At 40.2% G+C, this 16,519-nt stretch overlaps 1 protein-coding gene across 3 annotated transcripts in view; it reads left to right on the top strand.

Annotated features, from left to right (window-relative positions):
• Positions 1–13,565, top strand: part of KIF25 (kinesin family member 25) — a 41,380-nt gene extending 27,815 nt beyond the window's left edge. For all 3 annotated transcript variants that reach the window (XM_077781757.2, XM_085575504.1, XM_085575506.1), the window contains 6 exons: positions 34–183; positions 1,239–1,415; positions 6,152–6,303; positions 8,817–9,014; positions 11,857–12,012; positions 13,172–13,565. In XM_077781757.2, coding sequence (XP_077637883.1) covers positions 34–183; positions 1,239–1,415; positions 6,152–6,303; positions 8,817–9,014; positions 11,857–12,012; positions 13,172–13,329 — 991 coding nt within the window. In that variant the 3' untranslated portion in view covers positions 13,330–13,565. The remainder of the gene's footprint in view (positions 1–33; positions 184–1,238; positions 1,416–6,151; positions 6,304–8,816; positions 9,015–11,856; positions 12,013–13,171) is intronic.
• The last annotated feature ends 2,954 nt before the right edge of the window (positions 13,566–16,519 follow it).

Raw genomic sequence — 16,519 nt, 5'->3', positions numbered from 1 at the left:
GGTAAAATAAATTACAGCACTTCTATTTTTCAGGTACAATGTGTGCATCATGGCTTATGGGCAAACTGGAAGTGGGAAGACATACACAATGTTGGGACCACAGTTAGAGGGGAACTTAGCATTCACCACAGAAGAGGAATCAGAACTTGGAATTATTCCTCGAGCTACCCAAGAAGTGTTCAGGTAAAAACAAAGTAAAGCCTCGCTGTCAGTAGCAGTCACTTTAAACTACATAGGAAGGATGAAATAATGTTTGCAGTGTATTTATCATTACAGATTTCAGCTTCAAAATGGTTAATATTTATAGCTTCTCTGGCCACCATTTGATATTTGAGGCTTCATATGGATTTCTAGTCTCTCTCCTGCTTAATCTGATTTTCTGAGACAATAAGATTATGCATTTTACTGTGAGTTATCTGTCCATCTGGCTTTCAGACTCTAAAATTTTGAAAATGCTTCAACCATAGCTATGGGAGTCCAAAAGATAATTAAGTTCCAAAAAGTTCTGTGAAAATTGACAACTGGAATACATGAAGAGGATTCAGATTAGAACCCAGTCCCGAGGAAGAAAGATAGTAGAATTTTTAACTACAATCTGTTCTTGTTTTAAGTGTTCTTAGATTTTTGCAGTCAAACATAATACAGGATTGACCTGATATGCTGCTATGTTATAGAAGAAGAGCCATTAGAAGTTTTTCCAGCTAAGCATGTTTGTTTTGGAAAAGTGTATAAGCTAAATCAAAGAACCAACCAATTTTGTATGAGAATAACTGTCTAACTGTAAATACTCTCCTGAATAGAAAAGTCCTTAATTTATGGATTTTCTGAGGCTGTGATCATATAACTTCTTCCAGATATAACTTCCCATCTCTATTCATTGCTTGCACTCTGCCAGATTTTATGCTCTGAGTGCAATAACTGCCAGCAGAGAAATTGTATAAAAAAATCCTGAGGTGGCAGGCTAGTGGAAAAAATAAGCTGACACAGCTGTTTGGAAAATTAAATTCTATTTACTTCCTCAAGTATAAATAAACTGTATATTCTGATTCTTCAAGTTAACATTAGCATATGGATGAGGCAATTCCATGGCTGCAGATACTTAATAAATGCTATTATCAGATAGTAATTATATTACAATTAAAGAATAGATCTCTATTTATAGATTGTTCATTTGGGGTTTGACTTCAACATTTTTGGACTTTTTTCTTCAAACTTTTTTCTCTTTATTTATTTGCCAGGCTCATTTCAGAAAAGCCACCAGGAAGTTACTGGGTTGAGGTATCTATTGTAGAAGTGTATAATAATGAAATTTTTGATCTTCTGGCCAAAGACAGCTGTGGAAAAGTGTTTGGCATCAAGCGTGATGTTGTCACAACCAGAGAAGGGAAGAGTGATGTGCCATTGCTGACACACGAGTGAGTACACGGCTTGTTCCTACCATCCAAACACTATCTGGTGTTAACGCCATGTACAGCTGTCACAAAATTGCAATTACAGGCACCAGATTGCTTCTAAACAATGAGTCCTTACTATATGCAAAAGAACAATTAATGTTTCTGTTAGCTCAGTCTATTAGATTGCAGTTGGCTGAAAATGTCAAAATAGTTCCAGAAATAACTGTACAATTACTTTGAGTTATACTCCTGTGCTAAGTGCCTTCTTCTTAGAATGCCTGAAGATTGCTGCACATGTTGTTGTTGCTGGATCTATGGTATCTTGTCAGCTGTAGAAAAAGAAGTGATAATCTAGTCACAAAGCACTTTTCATTCAGTCTTATTGAATTATAAATTTTACGGATTATAATAGAAATTTAAGTACAAGTAGTTAAGCAGTTGAAGGGTATTAGCTTTCCCTTTATGTACTGGAGTTACAAAAAATTAGAATAAGATTTTAAATGATCTTTTAATACAAATACCCATCTTAATATTACTTAACATTCTGTTTTCATAACTGGAGGTGTTAAAGCTGGAATTGTTATGTTGGCAGCATTTGAACTGGTAGGTCTTGAAAATCAAGGTTCTTCAGACTGAAAGCTAAGCAGCAAAGCTTCTCACCATTCACTTTTAAGATGTCCCTCCCCAGCATTGGTGTATGCCAGGTTTGATCCTTATTTACACAACTTGACAGTGTAGGGAGTGCAAGGGTATTTAAGGCTACAGTTATACTTACTTTAATGCCTTATTTTACTTACTAAGCATTACAAAGATTTGTTCTAGTACTCATGGGAATGATTCTTGGCATTATGTAAGCGTGGCATACAAAGCAAATGTACAGTGCTTTCTTTTTCATTCATTAACAAGAGGGAATCTGTTTCAGATGCTTCATTTTAGTATTGTCTGTGTTGTTTATCATAGAATGTCTTGAGCGGGAAGGGGCCCACAAGATCATTGAGTTCAACTCCTGGCCCTGTACAGGACAGCCCCGAGAGTCCCATTCTAGTACCTGGCCACCCTCTGGGTGAACTCTGGGTGAAGAACCTTTTCCTAATATCCAATGTAAACTTCCTGTGACAAAACTTCCGGCTGGTCCGTCAGGTCACCAGGGAGAAGAGGTTGGTTCCTGCCCCTCTGCTTCCCCTCACAAGGAAGTTGTAACTACAATGAGGTCTTGCCTCAGTCTCTTCTTCTCCAGGCTGAACAGACCAAGTCACCTCAGCTTATGCTCATGTGGCTTCCTCTCTAGGCCTTTCATCATTTTTATGGCCTTTCTTTGGGCTTTACACTAATAGTATCAACATTAGCAAACAAATTAGGATAAGCACCAGAGAGGTGATGGCGTACCCAGTGGAATTAAACTGGACATCTCTCTGTAAGCACCCAGCATGAGAACAGATTCCAGAAGGAAGTATGTGCATTATTGAGATGTCACATAAAGAAGTGTCCTGCTCCTTGAGTAAATAATGTTTGTGAAAAGAAACATCTTTTGAAAGCTTTATTGAAATGTGGATTTAATGCTATTCCCATCAAGCCTTGATAAAAATACAAGAAAGCACTGGAGGATTGTGCATTTATTGATTTGTACTTTCTAGCAATTTAACTGCTCATACAAAAGTAGGAACCCAGAAAAAATGTCAAGTAGTTTTCTTCACTGTAGGAGCTATAGGACTCTCCTTTCTTTCTATGAAACAATAAGCAGTGCAATATTCTCAGAAGGATTAACATTTGTATCTGGGTTTTGCCTGCTCTTTGGTCTTGAGGTTAAATACAATTTCCGTAAGAATTCTGCAAGCTTGATTGCACTCTGCATGCTCCATAAGAATATGGAATAAATGAAAAGTGACTAGAGCTTAAAGTGATTAATCCTTTTGCCCTTTCTGTCTATATTATGCTGACTGGTGGGTTTCTATATGTCTCTATTCTTGTATTTCCTCAATTGTGACTCTACTCCAACTTTTAGTATCTAGTTAAGGCTCTCCTGTCAAGGGAATGAAAAATTCCAGAAGAGGCTGGGAGCAGAACTTTACCTGTGTGTGCTGAATCTCTTGGAGGAGCTAATCTTTTTCCTTTGACTAGACAGGAAAGGGGCCATATGACTTAGAAAGTGAAGGTGGGTACATGTAGTGTAGGCATGCTGGGAGTTGAATTTTGCCTGTTTCATCAAAACCTCCAAGTAGTTTTTAATTATGGTATTTCAGTAACTAAGATGTTGGCCTGGCATAATTTTATTCCTGAAAAATGCCTGTCCCACTTCCCAAGGGAGCTTTGCATAGTTAGTGGGTGATCCATCTCTTTTCATAGGTTTTGGGAAAGAGAGAGGTGAGAAGCAGTGGGACTTGTGCCATAGAGACAAAAAAAAAAAGAAACTGCAATAAGGTTTCATTTGTCCCTCTAGTTAATAAAATGGCTGCTCTGTTTATTTCTGTAAATTTTCATTTATGGCAAAGGAACCTGGCGCCTTGAACTAAAACTCTTAAAAACCATTTATCTCAGTTAATACTAAATTCTAATGCAAACATAAATAAAAATATGTATCTCAGTTACAATGCAAGCAGTGAAAAAAGTCCAATTCATAAACAGGTTATATTAATAATTACATAGAAAGGTTAATAAGAAAAAACAAACCCAAACAAAGTAAAGGAACCATTGAATGAGGCCACCCAGCTGCCCAAAATCTAAAGTAAACAGCTGGTGCTTTGAATAAAAACACATCCTCATTTATGATAATATTTCATCTAGAATATATTGGCCTGCTGGGTCTCATTGGCTTCTCCATATATCCACTAAAGTACAGTAGTCTCTTTCCTGCTAACACGTTCTTCTTATTGAATCATGAAAACCTCAGTCTCTTTCTTCTTTTATAGCTCGGTTGACTTTGGAGAACTTTCAGCATCAAATTTTTAATGTAACCACAACAGGGCTTCTCTTTGTAGAATCTGGTCCTGGAACGTGCGGCACATAGAGCACGATGAAGTTGCAGAGATTATACTAAAATATTATTTCTGCCAGTCCTGTGGAGGAACTACTGTGCCAAGCTCACCACACTGGGGTGGGGATGTTGCTTGTCTTCAAAGCCAGCTGCAGCTTCCCAGCCATAGGTGACCAGCACTGACAGGACACCCTGAGCCCTGTCTTCCTTGGCAAATGCAGAGATGGGGCAGCAGCTTGGAGCGCTGATTCTTTGCCAGCTCACAGCAGCAGCTTGCAGAAGCCAACAGCCTGGTGCTGCATCCTAGCCAAGGCCGCTTGCCCCTCAGGCCTTCCAGTCCTGGCTGACTAGCCACTGGATGATGCAGTTCAAGGCTTGGGAAGGCAGGATTGTGCCTCCTTGGATGTGAGGTAATAGTCAGGTCACCCCAGTGTAAGGCTCTGACTGTAGGAGCTGGAGCCACTGGTTCTCTGCTGGTACCAGGTCAAACAAGGAGGAGACATCCACAGTGAGTGCCTAGAAGTAGAGGTGTCACAGTGGAGGCCAGCATGTGTGGCTCAGGATTGATAGGGCAAGTATATAGTGATTGTTCACCTCATGTAGCCCTGGATACACAGGGAACTGCACTTAGATGGCAGCTTCTCCTAAGTGCCTATAGATATGGTGAGGCCAAATGCTTTTCTATGCTTCAGATGCCCTTGCTTTGTTTTTCGAGGAAATTGCTTTAGTTGAGTACAGTTTGTTTTGTTTTGTTATTCTGTCTTTAAACTCTTCAAGTATGGCTCTTAGCATAAAATAAGTTTGTGCCTGGTGTGACTTTTACTGAAATCAGCCAAATCTAAGTCATAAAGACCTTGCCTTTTATCACATGCTAGCTGCTACTTACTGCAGCATTGTGGAACCAAGCCTGTGGCCTGTCATGAGAGTTATTAATGGTTGTGCTGTTACAGAGCATTCCATGACCAAGCTATGATATGCAGTCATAATTTATATTCCCACCTAAAAACAACTCTTTAGGTGTTTTACCTTCAGTGATTATTGAAGAAGGCAACACAGTGAAAGAAAAGGGTAGTCTTATCTCATTTCTTTTAAACATTGCAAACAGGGAAAATGATAGTCGGTTTTTTCTTTACCTAGACACTTTATTTCATTTTCTGTGTGTATTTCACTGTGTGTGCTAGGACTTTGCCCCTGGATTGATCATATTTGCAGTATTTTCTTTAACAGGAAAGGAAAACAGATAGTATGAGATAAATGGTCTATAGAAATCACATCTATTTATTCTGATGTTGTACTCATTGAACAGTGAAACTGGACTTATTTCCAGGGATTCTGGATTTAATTCCAAATGTGAAATATGATTTCCAGAGGCCTGGAGAAAGTTTGGAGTGTTTTACCTAAGAAAATGAGCTCCTCAGCATAAACTGCACAAATCTACTTCTGTAAGGCCAGGGATTCCAGCAATGTCTAAACCTGTGTCTTTTCTTCCAAAGTGTGGAGATACAGAAATGTCTGTTGCTTCAATGGCTGAGCTATAGTACCTCTGGACCTGTAAGGCTGGCAGACCTCTTCTGCAGCAGTTTCAGGACTGCTTCACAGATTTTGGCTTGAATTTTCATCTTTATCCCACCTGAAAAAGTCTGTTTGTGCAGCTAAAAACTGAGAGTAGTATAAGGAGAAGAGCAGAGAAATGGAAATGCTGAGGTTCTCATTCAAGTTGTCAGCTTTCTTGTGTGATCTTTCCTGCGAGTCAGTGAAATATCCTTCCTGTTTCTTTACTTCTTAGGACTGTTGAAAATGCATCTGAATTTTTGCATCTTGTCAACAAAGGCCTACAGCTGAGAGTCACACACCCAACACTGGTGCATGCTCATTCCTCTCGTTCTCATCTGGTAGTGACATTGACCATAACCACAGTTGTCTTTGGAGATAACTTTGGTAAGTAGGATGTTACTAAAATACATCTGGAGGCAGTTGTGTTTAGAAAAACAGTCTGTGGACTGGGAGGTTTCCATATTGCTTTTTCTTTCTTTTTCCAATGTTTCCTTTTTCCAACTGTTTTCTCAGTTGTTTTCATGTTTTCTAACTTTTACATTCCTTCTTAAATAACAGACCATTTTCATGTTTGACTGCTACTCAACCTTTCAGTTTCATAAAAACATAGCACTCTTCTTTACATGGCTTGACTTCCAGAGTTGAAGTTTTATTGCATGAGGCAACTAATGAATAAGTGTTATCAGAAAGTCATAAGGTATAAGATAGGAAAGATCTTGATAAGGTAGATAATCAAAGTAGCTAAATCACTTAGAATGAATAATTACATGTCATACAAAGTTTGTGGTTAAGCTACCTATAAATTTTAGGGATCATCATATGCTCTTGGTTGAGAGAGAATTAAATTTATTTACTCTCTGCCTTGCAAAAATGTCCATTAAATTCAGAATCTTTTGAACTGTTAATAATAGGCCATTGTATGAAAAGACAAAATACTTGTCCTATTTACTATGGCAACATTTATATTTCTACTTTCCACTACCACACCAAGACTTAACATTTTATTGGTTGAGGAACAACTTTCTATTTGGGCTCTTGGGGGTAAATTTGTTTTCTTTTGCTCACATTATAATTAGGCTCTCTGCTTTCAGTGCTGAGGTCCATCTCCTTCATACTCTGCAACAACAATATGATTTTAGAAAGTGGGAAATATTTAACATTTTTTTCCTTTAGACTGCTATCAGAAATTAAACCAACAGTATCAGAAAAGCAGAATAAACAGTGCCCTTTTTTACCTATGGGCCTTGCCAAAAGACACAGTTACTTCATAAGTTGCAGTTCCAGCATTCCCGATGTTAACTGTAGCCAGCTCCAGTTTCTTGTCAGTTAGACTGATGGTACTTACCTAAACTCAGTGCTTGTACCATTAGCACAGCAGCCATCTTGTCTAGTCCAGAGTTCCCTTTGCCACTTCTAACTGCAGCCACTCCATTGTGGCCTGGCAGCAAAGCTTTGCAGAAATGTCTAATTGTGTTGAATGCAGACTCTGGCTTTTGACTCACAGCATGTGGGTGAAGATGTGCATTGTAAGGAAACAGAGAGCAGCACTGCAGCTGGGGCCTCACTGCAGCAGTGTGTGACAGCACAGCCTGGCCTGTTTAAAATTAAAGGATCCTGATTTAAAAGCCAGGTGCCATTGTCAAACATCTTAATGTCAGATACCTGAATCCCTAAATAAAAAGTTGTAAAGTCTGTGATGAGTTCTGCACCTAAAACCAGGGTTGACAAGCCAGCACTTCTTCAGGTTTGATTAAGGCATTTTAGTATTTTGATCAATATTATCTGTTGTTTCAGGAAAGCTGTTTCTTAATTTCATTGTCTAAAACTGAAGAGGAGTGGGAACACTTAGTTTGACACTGTATGGCCTGAAGCCATTTCTTCTGTGTAAACCAACCCAGCTGCTCTGCCTACACTGTGAAGAGCTGGGTCAGGGTTTAGCAGCAGCATGCTTGGAGAAGTACAGAGCTCTGTAATGCAAGTCAGTCTGCTCCTTAGTCAAGTTTTGTAGTTAGAAACTTTCTACTGTTCCAACTAGAATACTGTAAGCACCCAAGGAGGTCTGTTGTCTCTATAACCTGTAGCAGTATATGTGCCTTTTATTCTTTTATTCTTTCAGAGAGAGAAAGAAAGAGATAAATGAGAACCAAGACACTAAGAAAAAAAAAAAAAAAAAAACAACAAAAAACAACTGCTTTGGGAAATCCATTTTGCATATATTCCTGCTAAACTAATGTGAAAGCAGCTTTCCCAGAGAGTCTTTGTCTTCCTTCCCAACAAAGAGAGAAAGCCAGATGCTTCTGCAGAGGCATAATACTAGTAGATAACCAACCTGAACAAGTGAGAATAACACTATTGAGGATAATAGCTCATCATGTGGAGATCTCACAGTGGGATATGAGGGCTGAAGGAAATCTAGGGGGAACAGCAGCAAAGGACAAAATAGAAGAGGCAGGATAGGATTTTTTTTTTTTTTTTTTGCCAGAGCACCAGGAGATGATGTTTCAAGTACATAGAATCAGTTTTCAGAGCCTACTGCTCCCAAGCATCTGAAATTGACTTTGGTTGCAATCAGTCTAAAACTTTTTAAAAGGTCTCTCTAAAATCCTTACTGTACTCTCATTTCTTGCTTTCCACACAGATGTGTCAACAATAGGGATATTGGATGCAACACAATCCACACCAAAGCTTGTTACCAACTGGTATGATCAGTTTGATGAGTAAAACTTTAAATAAGATAGAAAAAGTCATTCAGTCTGCCTGTGCCATGGATTTTGGCTTGTACATTGCTTCTGTTTGAAGCAGCAGATACTTTACATCCCCTATTGATGCCCCATTTTTTTCCCATGTCAATTCTCAGTGTCAGTGAGAAGCTTTCGTTTGTTTTTTCCATTAACCAGGTACTTTATGTGAAGATGAACAAACCAGTCAGAGACTAAATAAAGAGGCTTCCTTCACCTTTGCACAAAAAATGAGAGACAATAAATCCACCTCTTCTTCCAGAGCCTCTTCACCAGTTCAGCTTGAAGCAACTGAGAAGATGAAGCAAGTCAAAACAAGACTGCAGTTGGTGGACCTGGCTGGGAGCGAGTGTGTTGGTAAGTGAATGTGTCTGTTCGTGGGCATGGATCCTCATGGATCCAGATTACAATAAATGCCTTAGTTCTCTAGGGAGGGATACATGCTACCCTGCTCTCACACAGAGGTGGTTTAAACCCACAGATCCTGGCATAAACAAAATTTGAGGGCTGATTGATCCAGTTCCACACTGGTATAGTTTAACTCGATGTATGGCTGTATAAGCTTGAAATAAGCCCAGGACACTTATCCATATCATAGATACACTATTTGTTCAGACTGCTTTTATTAGACCTGTTTTTCTACTCTGAAAATTAGCATGTCTTTCATACAGGAATGTTTAAAGGGCAAAAATGATTTAAATATTACAAATATCTGTAATAATTGATATCACCATGTGTGGATTTTTTCTGCTTTATTGTGGAAAAAGTCTTGGAGGAAATTAGTGTTGAAAAGATAATATTGTTTTCATTGTTTCTTCAAAGCATTTTACTCTTGCCTCCTCTATGCACACAATAATTTCAAAAACTTGATTATTTCCTAAAGGACAAGCTTTCTTACCAAGAAAGACCATGAAGCCAAATGTATCATTCCAGAAATAATGTTTTGAAAAGTGAACCAGTATTATGAAAGAGTCTTTTACTTTACTGCCAAGAATTCTTGCTGTTGCTCACTGTTAAACTTTTGTTCTACAGAGAAACCTAATATAATACATTATTTTTTCATTTGCTCTAAATGCTGAAAACATGTAATTGAGCAACAGGGCGTGTGTTTGTTCTCTCAGTTAAACCAGGACAAACATTCTTTGGGGCTTGGCAGGCCAGATCCTCCAGTGAAGCCAGAAGAGCTGTGCTCACATCGGTGTTAGATGAGTTAGTCAGTGGCAGACTGACCTCTGCCATCAGATGTGCTAGTGGACGTACTCTGCTGAAAGTGAGGGCAGTGTTAACTCATAATTGTTTTAAAATGTGAGCAAATCTGAGTGAGCAGCAGTACCTCAAGCTTCTCACACACATCAGCACCCAGCCCTGTTGGCTCTACAGCTGGCCTGGGTCATTTGCAGCATTTACAAGACAATTGGTCCCTTTTTAGCAAACTGTGTTTCACTTTGAAAACTTAGCTAAATACTTTGTCAAAGTTCATCTATCAAAATGCATATAAACAGCAAACATGTACCCCCTCCCCTATTTGCCGTTTTCTCCTTTAGGAGTATAACTGTTATCCCAGGAGTCCACTTTTCTTTGATATACAAGCAGCCTGAGGATGGCTGTATATATAATTACCGCAAAGTTACCCTGAGATTCATCCTATCTTGGATTGTTATCCACCCTTTGGGAGGTGTAGGGAACGCTGCCTGCTCCTGGATGGTATAGATGAGTGGAGACAAGAGATCTCTGAAGGTTGCTCTTGGGGAGTAAGGTTTATTAGGGATGGAGAAAGGTCCTGCCTACGCAGCACTTGTTGAGGCTTGAGAGGATGGGGGAGGGGAGAGACAAGAGGATGCTCTAGGAGAGGGGAAGTTCCAAGAGGAGGGGAAGTTCCAAGAGAGCGTCTGGCCCCTCGCAGCCCCCTTATCAGGGGGCTTCAGGATGGGCTGGAACAAGGCTTGGGCCAATGGCGTCACAGGCACTTGATGTTTTAGGGGAGGGTTACAGGTGCGGGGTGAACCATACGTTTTGGGGGGTGAGATGGAACAGTCCACTTGACCCCTGGACCCACCCGTAGGCAGGGGCATTGTCTGGCTAGCAGAGAGAACTGTTCTCATCCTGGCTGAATTATTTATGAATAATTATATTTATCTATCCTCTCCAACAGGCAGGGTCTTTCAAACTGTTTTGCTCTGTCTCTGACAACTGCAGACTCTACCACTCTAACCTCATCCTCTCTCACAGTCATAGTTCTACAGCCCTCCCTGTCCAGACTCCTGGGGTTTTTGCTATTACCGCACTTCTTCACATTTCTCTCTTGAACACCTCCTTTGCTAGAAAATGCTGGCCTAAGCGGAAAACAAGATTTCTAGCCACTCCCCGTACCTGTCCAGTGGTAGAAGAATAGGCAGTAGAGGAAGATGTTGGCCCCATCTGATCATCCCACTGTCATCAGCTCTGCCTGACATGGATCTTGTGCTCTGGGTAAAAGTGATCTGCACCTCATCCACTCTCCTCAGGAAAGCTTGAATTTGAATAATACGATGCTAAATGCTAATAGCAAATTTCTCTTCCCCAAATGGCAAAGCTAAGGACAGCAGGAATTAATTACTCTTAACTGCATCCTCATCCAGACTGATCAAAGAGTTGAGCTTGCAGCACCTTTTTGAATTGGTGCAATGTGTTCCATAGACCAAACCTTTACAGTGTTGCTCGGGGGCAGCATAGCCACATACAACCATGCTGGGTGTGTGGTAGAAGGGCACCATTTTCCTTCATCCATTTCCTTACAGCAAATCATGCCATAAAACAGTAATTCACGGGCTTTGGTGAATACAAACACTTCACATTTGTGGCTCTTGTACAGTTTTCTCTCTGCAGCTTGTGCCATCAATGTCTCTTCTCTTTTTCCAAAGGGATACAAATGGGGCAGCTAATTATCATAAAAATGGTGGAACAAAACAGGCTTCTCTTTGGGGCCATTGTGGAGCCATTGTTTTCAAAAGTGTGTTGTCTTGTCTGATCTACTTCCTTGGTTCCTTGTTCTTAATATACATGGAGCCAAAAATGCATTGTACATCTGCAGAGATCAACTTTAACATGAGATGCTTTGGACCATCTGTAGACACTGAATCTTCTTTAACCTTTTCTCTACATTAGAGTTTTGAAGCAGATTTGCTTAGTGTTACCAGTGCCTTTTTCTACACTGTACCAGGTATGTCTGGAGTGACAGGGGCAGTGCTGAGAGAGACCTCCTTCATCAACCGCAGCCTGTCCGCCCTGGCTGATGTTCTGGGAGCAATAGCAGAGCAGCGAGCTCACATCCCATACCGGAACAGCAAACTTACACATCTGCTTCAGGACTCCGTAGGTGAGGGGTTATTCTGACTCTTGTTCAACAATATAGATTTCTTCTCCTGATTTTTCCTCTCCTTGTCTGTGTAAAACTAGAAGATGACCTTCTCCTCCTTGCTTGAATGTGCCCTCTATTTCAAAGACTCTGGGTCACTGTGTGAGTACATAGCAACAGTTCTGAACTCCTGAATCAGGCTAAATCTTGTTGTTTCCAAAGCTCAGTTGAAGAACATCTCAATGGGATCGTCTAATGGGTAAATATTGCATTTCACCAGTGTTTCATGTCAGGTACAGCTTAAAAGTTAAACTTCAATCTTTATTACTACAGGAATGCTTGCACATCCGTTAGCATTGTGCCCTGTAGCAGCAAGACAAGGGAGGAACACAGGACATGGCACTGTGCTACAGTTTTGTATTGGGATCACTTCCTCTTCTTTAGCTCCTCATTAATGCAGAAGCAATTTTAAAGCAAGTGTTATGCCTGCAGTAATGTCAGATTTGTGTCCATATGTGTAGTACATTAGTCCATTTTTCTTCAGCCAGAAAATATTAGCCCTTATGCTTTTAATTTCCAGTTCATGGTATTGACAGTGAATGAGGTAACGGTTCTACAGAGTTTCTGAAATACTGTGAATTTTTTTGCTTAAGCTTTGATTTTCACTTAATACTGGAGTCCCTACTGTGAAAAGGGGAAGACAAAAAGAGAAGTGAGAGCTGTGTTTTATGGGTGCTGAGCCTGATTTAAACTAAGTCTGTTTTGTGAAGTGTTGAAAATGGCTGTGTCCTCCTTTGTTTAATTATTGTTTGCAAACTTCAAGTATATTTTGTTTTACTGTCACACAAGCCATTTTGCTATTATCCCAAATTTACAAATATTTGACAGAACTTAAATTAGTGTCCAGAACCATAACATGTTGATTAATTGATGAAGCTAATAGGGGAAAAAAAAATCTATATTAGAGATTGTTAAATACTTGGGAGCAAACATCATATTGTTAGATATAGACTCATGAAAGAGCTGTCTGTTTCAACAGCCCTTTCCAGGAGCAGTCTTCTGCTTCATGAAAGCAATGGTAACCTGTGCTCACTGTTGTGTAGATGAGTATGGTAACAATGTATAACTTACTGAAAATAATGAGGTAAATAAGTATGTTTTGTCTTTCCCCTGCTTTTAGGAGGTGATGCTAAACTGTTGGTGATGCTGTGCATCTCCCCTGGCCAAAAGTACTTAACAGAATCAATGCAGTCTCTGGGATTTGGAACTCGTGCTCGGCAAGTTCAGAGAGGACAAATCAAGAAGAAAAATTTCCCAGTGCCTAGTAAAGGAAAATAAAACCTAAGACTCCTATGGATTAAAGTATCATTAATGAGTTCCTCAGACTGAAATGTATATTGTTGTCCTTAAGCCATTCTTTTAGATATCAACTGCCAGTTAAACAATCCTCACCATGGTATTAGTAAGCAATAAACCTGCTAATGATGCTCTTGCTCCAGAGATAATAGCAAGTATTGACAACAGCTACCCACCCTGGTAGAATGGTAGAGAAATAAACTGGCCTATAAGACGTGGCTTTGGTGATGTGTTTCTTTAATTCTGCTTGCCCTAAGTCAACAGGGCCCTGATTTAGGGTGGTTTGCTTCTGAAAAGCCAAGGATGCATCCTGTCTTCTCAGTAGAAGCCAGGAGTCTAAATATCATTCCAGTGCTTCATATCAGCAAGTGAAATACTTCCTCCCAGCTTGGATTAAAATGAGACACATAATTTTTTAATTGCTTTTCTATCTGGCATGGATGGGGTCATTCCTAATGCACTAGCAACAGGTAGGAGTGTAAAGGAACACATCAGCTGTACTGAATGGAGTTTTGTTCTCTGGTTTTAGGTAGGAAATAATGGCATTACTGAGATGGAGAAAAATAAGTAAGGCTGTATCTGTTAGCCCTCTGGAATGTAGCTTAGAAAGCAAATGAGGGATTATACAACTCTCTGAAAACACACTTAAGTTAAATAGTTGGAATGAGTCCCAGCTCTGCTGAGTTCATTAAACCCACAGCTTTGCCTGTTTGGGGGGTATTTTTGCTCCATGAATGCTGAGAGGCCCTGAACTACAGATCCTAATGGGACCCAACTTGTACAACTGTTGTAGTAATCTGGCCTATTGTTTCACTTGCATTTCTGAAGCAAGTTAAATACATCACAACCTTGACACTGTACCTTCAGCTTAAAAAAGGATAGCCACATGAATAAAACACAAAACACCGGCTTGTGATATGCTGTTTGTCACCCTTTTACACCAATGGTGAGACAATGGCAGAGTTTGTAAATGAAGTGACACTGGGAGAACTTTCAAGGAAGTTCAAGCAATAATGTTAGAGGTGAGAAGTAAGCCCAAGATGAACAATTGGGTTCAAGCAACATTTGATGTGTTCGGTGCACTAAATTATTGCTCAGCAGAGGCCTTAAGAGTCACTCTTAATTTTTTTTTTCCACCAGCAATTACTCTGCCCCTAGACTGGGAGAGAGGTCGTTGTTAGGTCACCTCAAGAAGGCTTAAATTGCAGTGGCCTGCCCCAAAAGCTGGAGTTTATAGTATTCCAAGTCACTTAACCTTCACAAGCACAAATATTTATCCAGAGATTATGTAGCATACTATTATTGGAATTTCACCCTTGAATATATAACAGCTGCCGTGTTGCTTGCAGTGCTGTGGTGCTCAGAACGTAAGTATTGAACCAGAGAGCTGTAATAACACTTGTTATCCTAAATATATCATGAGGGTAAAAAAGCCTTAACTTTACCTAATTGCAGCAGTAACAGAGGGGTAGAAAACAAATCTGGCCATGGGAATTTAGGAAGCTGAGTGGTCAGTAAAGCAATCTCAGGTGAGGAAAGTGTCAGAGCAAGGAACGTCAGCCTGGTAAACAAAATGCAGGAGCAGCTTCAAGCTAACCGTAGTCTCTGGTCAGCTGGGTTACTAAAGCAGCCTGGATTACAGCTCAAAGAGAGGTTAAATAACAAGGGCTGATTCTACCAGCAGTTAAAAGTAAGTTCAAGTATTTTAAGGATTTGACATCTTTAACTGTTACAAAGAAGTGCAACTTGCCAGGAGTTGTTCTTTCTTATGAAAAACCGCCCTGCAAAACTTTGGATTTATTTATAATCTTTATTGTAGGAGAAAAGCAGCAGTACTTATTATTGAAGCAGAGAAATAAACCCCTCAAATATGAGCAAAAAGGTTAAGTTTCTACATTAACATTAACTCTGCCAAACTGAGAGTATGCAGCATTCCCTAATCCTGTTTTCCTTGTCAGGATAGCATATCACTCACTGTTTGACCTGCACAACGGAGTGTACAGGATATGCAGGGCAGTAGGGTTAACATTTTGTCCTAACAACTTTCAGGTTTGGAATTTCCTGGGTTATAGAGATGTGATTGCTCAATTGCAGTTTCAGAAGGGAAAAAGGGTAAAAGCTGTAAGGGTGAAATGGCTTTACTCATGCGTCTAAGCTGAATTGCCTTCTGTCCCAAGAGTCACTCAGGCCTGCCAAAGGATGATATTTTGACATGTAACATGTCTTGTGGAGCAAGCAAAACAGCATGTGCAAGACCCTGTACGTCTTTGCTGTCATTTTTCAGTGTTTAGGTCTTTTGTGCTTTGAAATGACATGTATTTTAGAAAAGCAGATGTGATAGACATTCACAGAGCTGACCTCAAGGTTTCCATCTCTGACTAAAGCCTATCCTGATAAACCAGTCCTCACTATATTGGCACTGTAAAGCTGAAACACACATACCAACACTAGAAGAAAGGTGATGTTTGAAAGAATTCTGAAATATTGAGATAGAAGGGCATAAGCACCAGGGAAAAGGTGGTTGTTCTTAAGAATGCCCATGTAGTTTATATGCTAAAACAGCTTTACTCTCTGTAAGGGCAGGGGCACAACCAAATGAGCATAAATACAATGTAGATCAGGTGAAGATCCTTTCAGTGAAGTCCATGAGTGCATGTAGCATTCAACTCGTGTCTTGGGGCACTGAAGCTGGAGCACTCTCAGCCCTGCTTCAGACAAGTCACTGGGTCACTGTCTCACAGTGATGCTCAGTATAGAGGAGAGCTGTTTCCTATCCATGATCCACATGCCTTGGTGTCAGTCAACATGTTAACCTTCCACTGCTGGGCTCTCATTCTCCTCCCCTGCGCCCCGACTTTCTCTTGTGACATTTCAGTTGGTGCTCACCTATGTCACACTTTCCCCTGGCTGGCCTAGGAAATAGGCACACATCTACGTGATGCTGCAAGGCACCACAAATCCCAGCTACCCATGGGTTTGCCCTTCATGAGCTCCTCTTCAATTTATGCAGCTCCCTGTGGAGGAGCTGAGCAAATAATTTCAGCAATAGTATCCAGAAACCTCCAACTCTTCCTTCAAGAGCCTGCCCCCTGCAGAAACCACAGCAAACACAAGAGAATTTGCTCTCATGAATGCTTTTGGTACTCAGCATCCTGGTTTAGTATCCAGTTGG

Source organism: Lonchura striata, chromosome 3, assembly GCF_050655825.1.
Source record: "Lonchura striata isolate lonStrDom1 chromosome 3, ASM5065582v1, whole genome shotgun sequence".
NCBI lineage: Eukaryota > Metazoa > Chordata > Aves > Passeriformes > Estrildidae > Lonchura > Lonchura striata.
The sequence above is the reverse complement of the archived record's forward strand: the minus strand, read 5'-3'. Positions and strand labels throughout refer to the sequence as shown.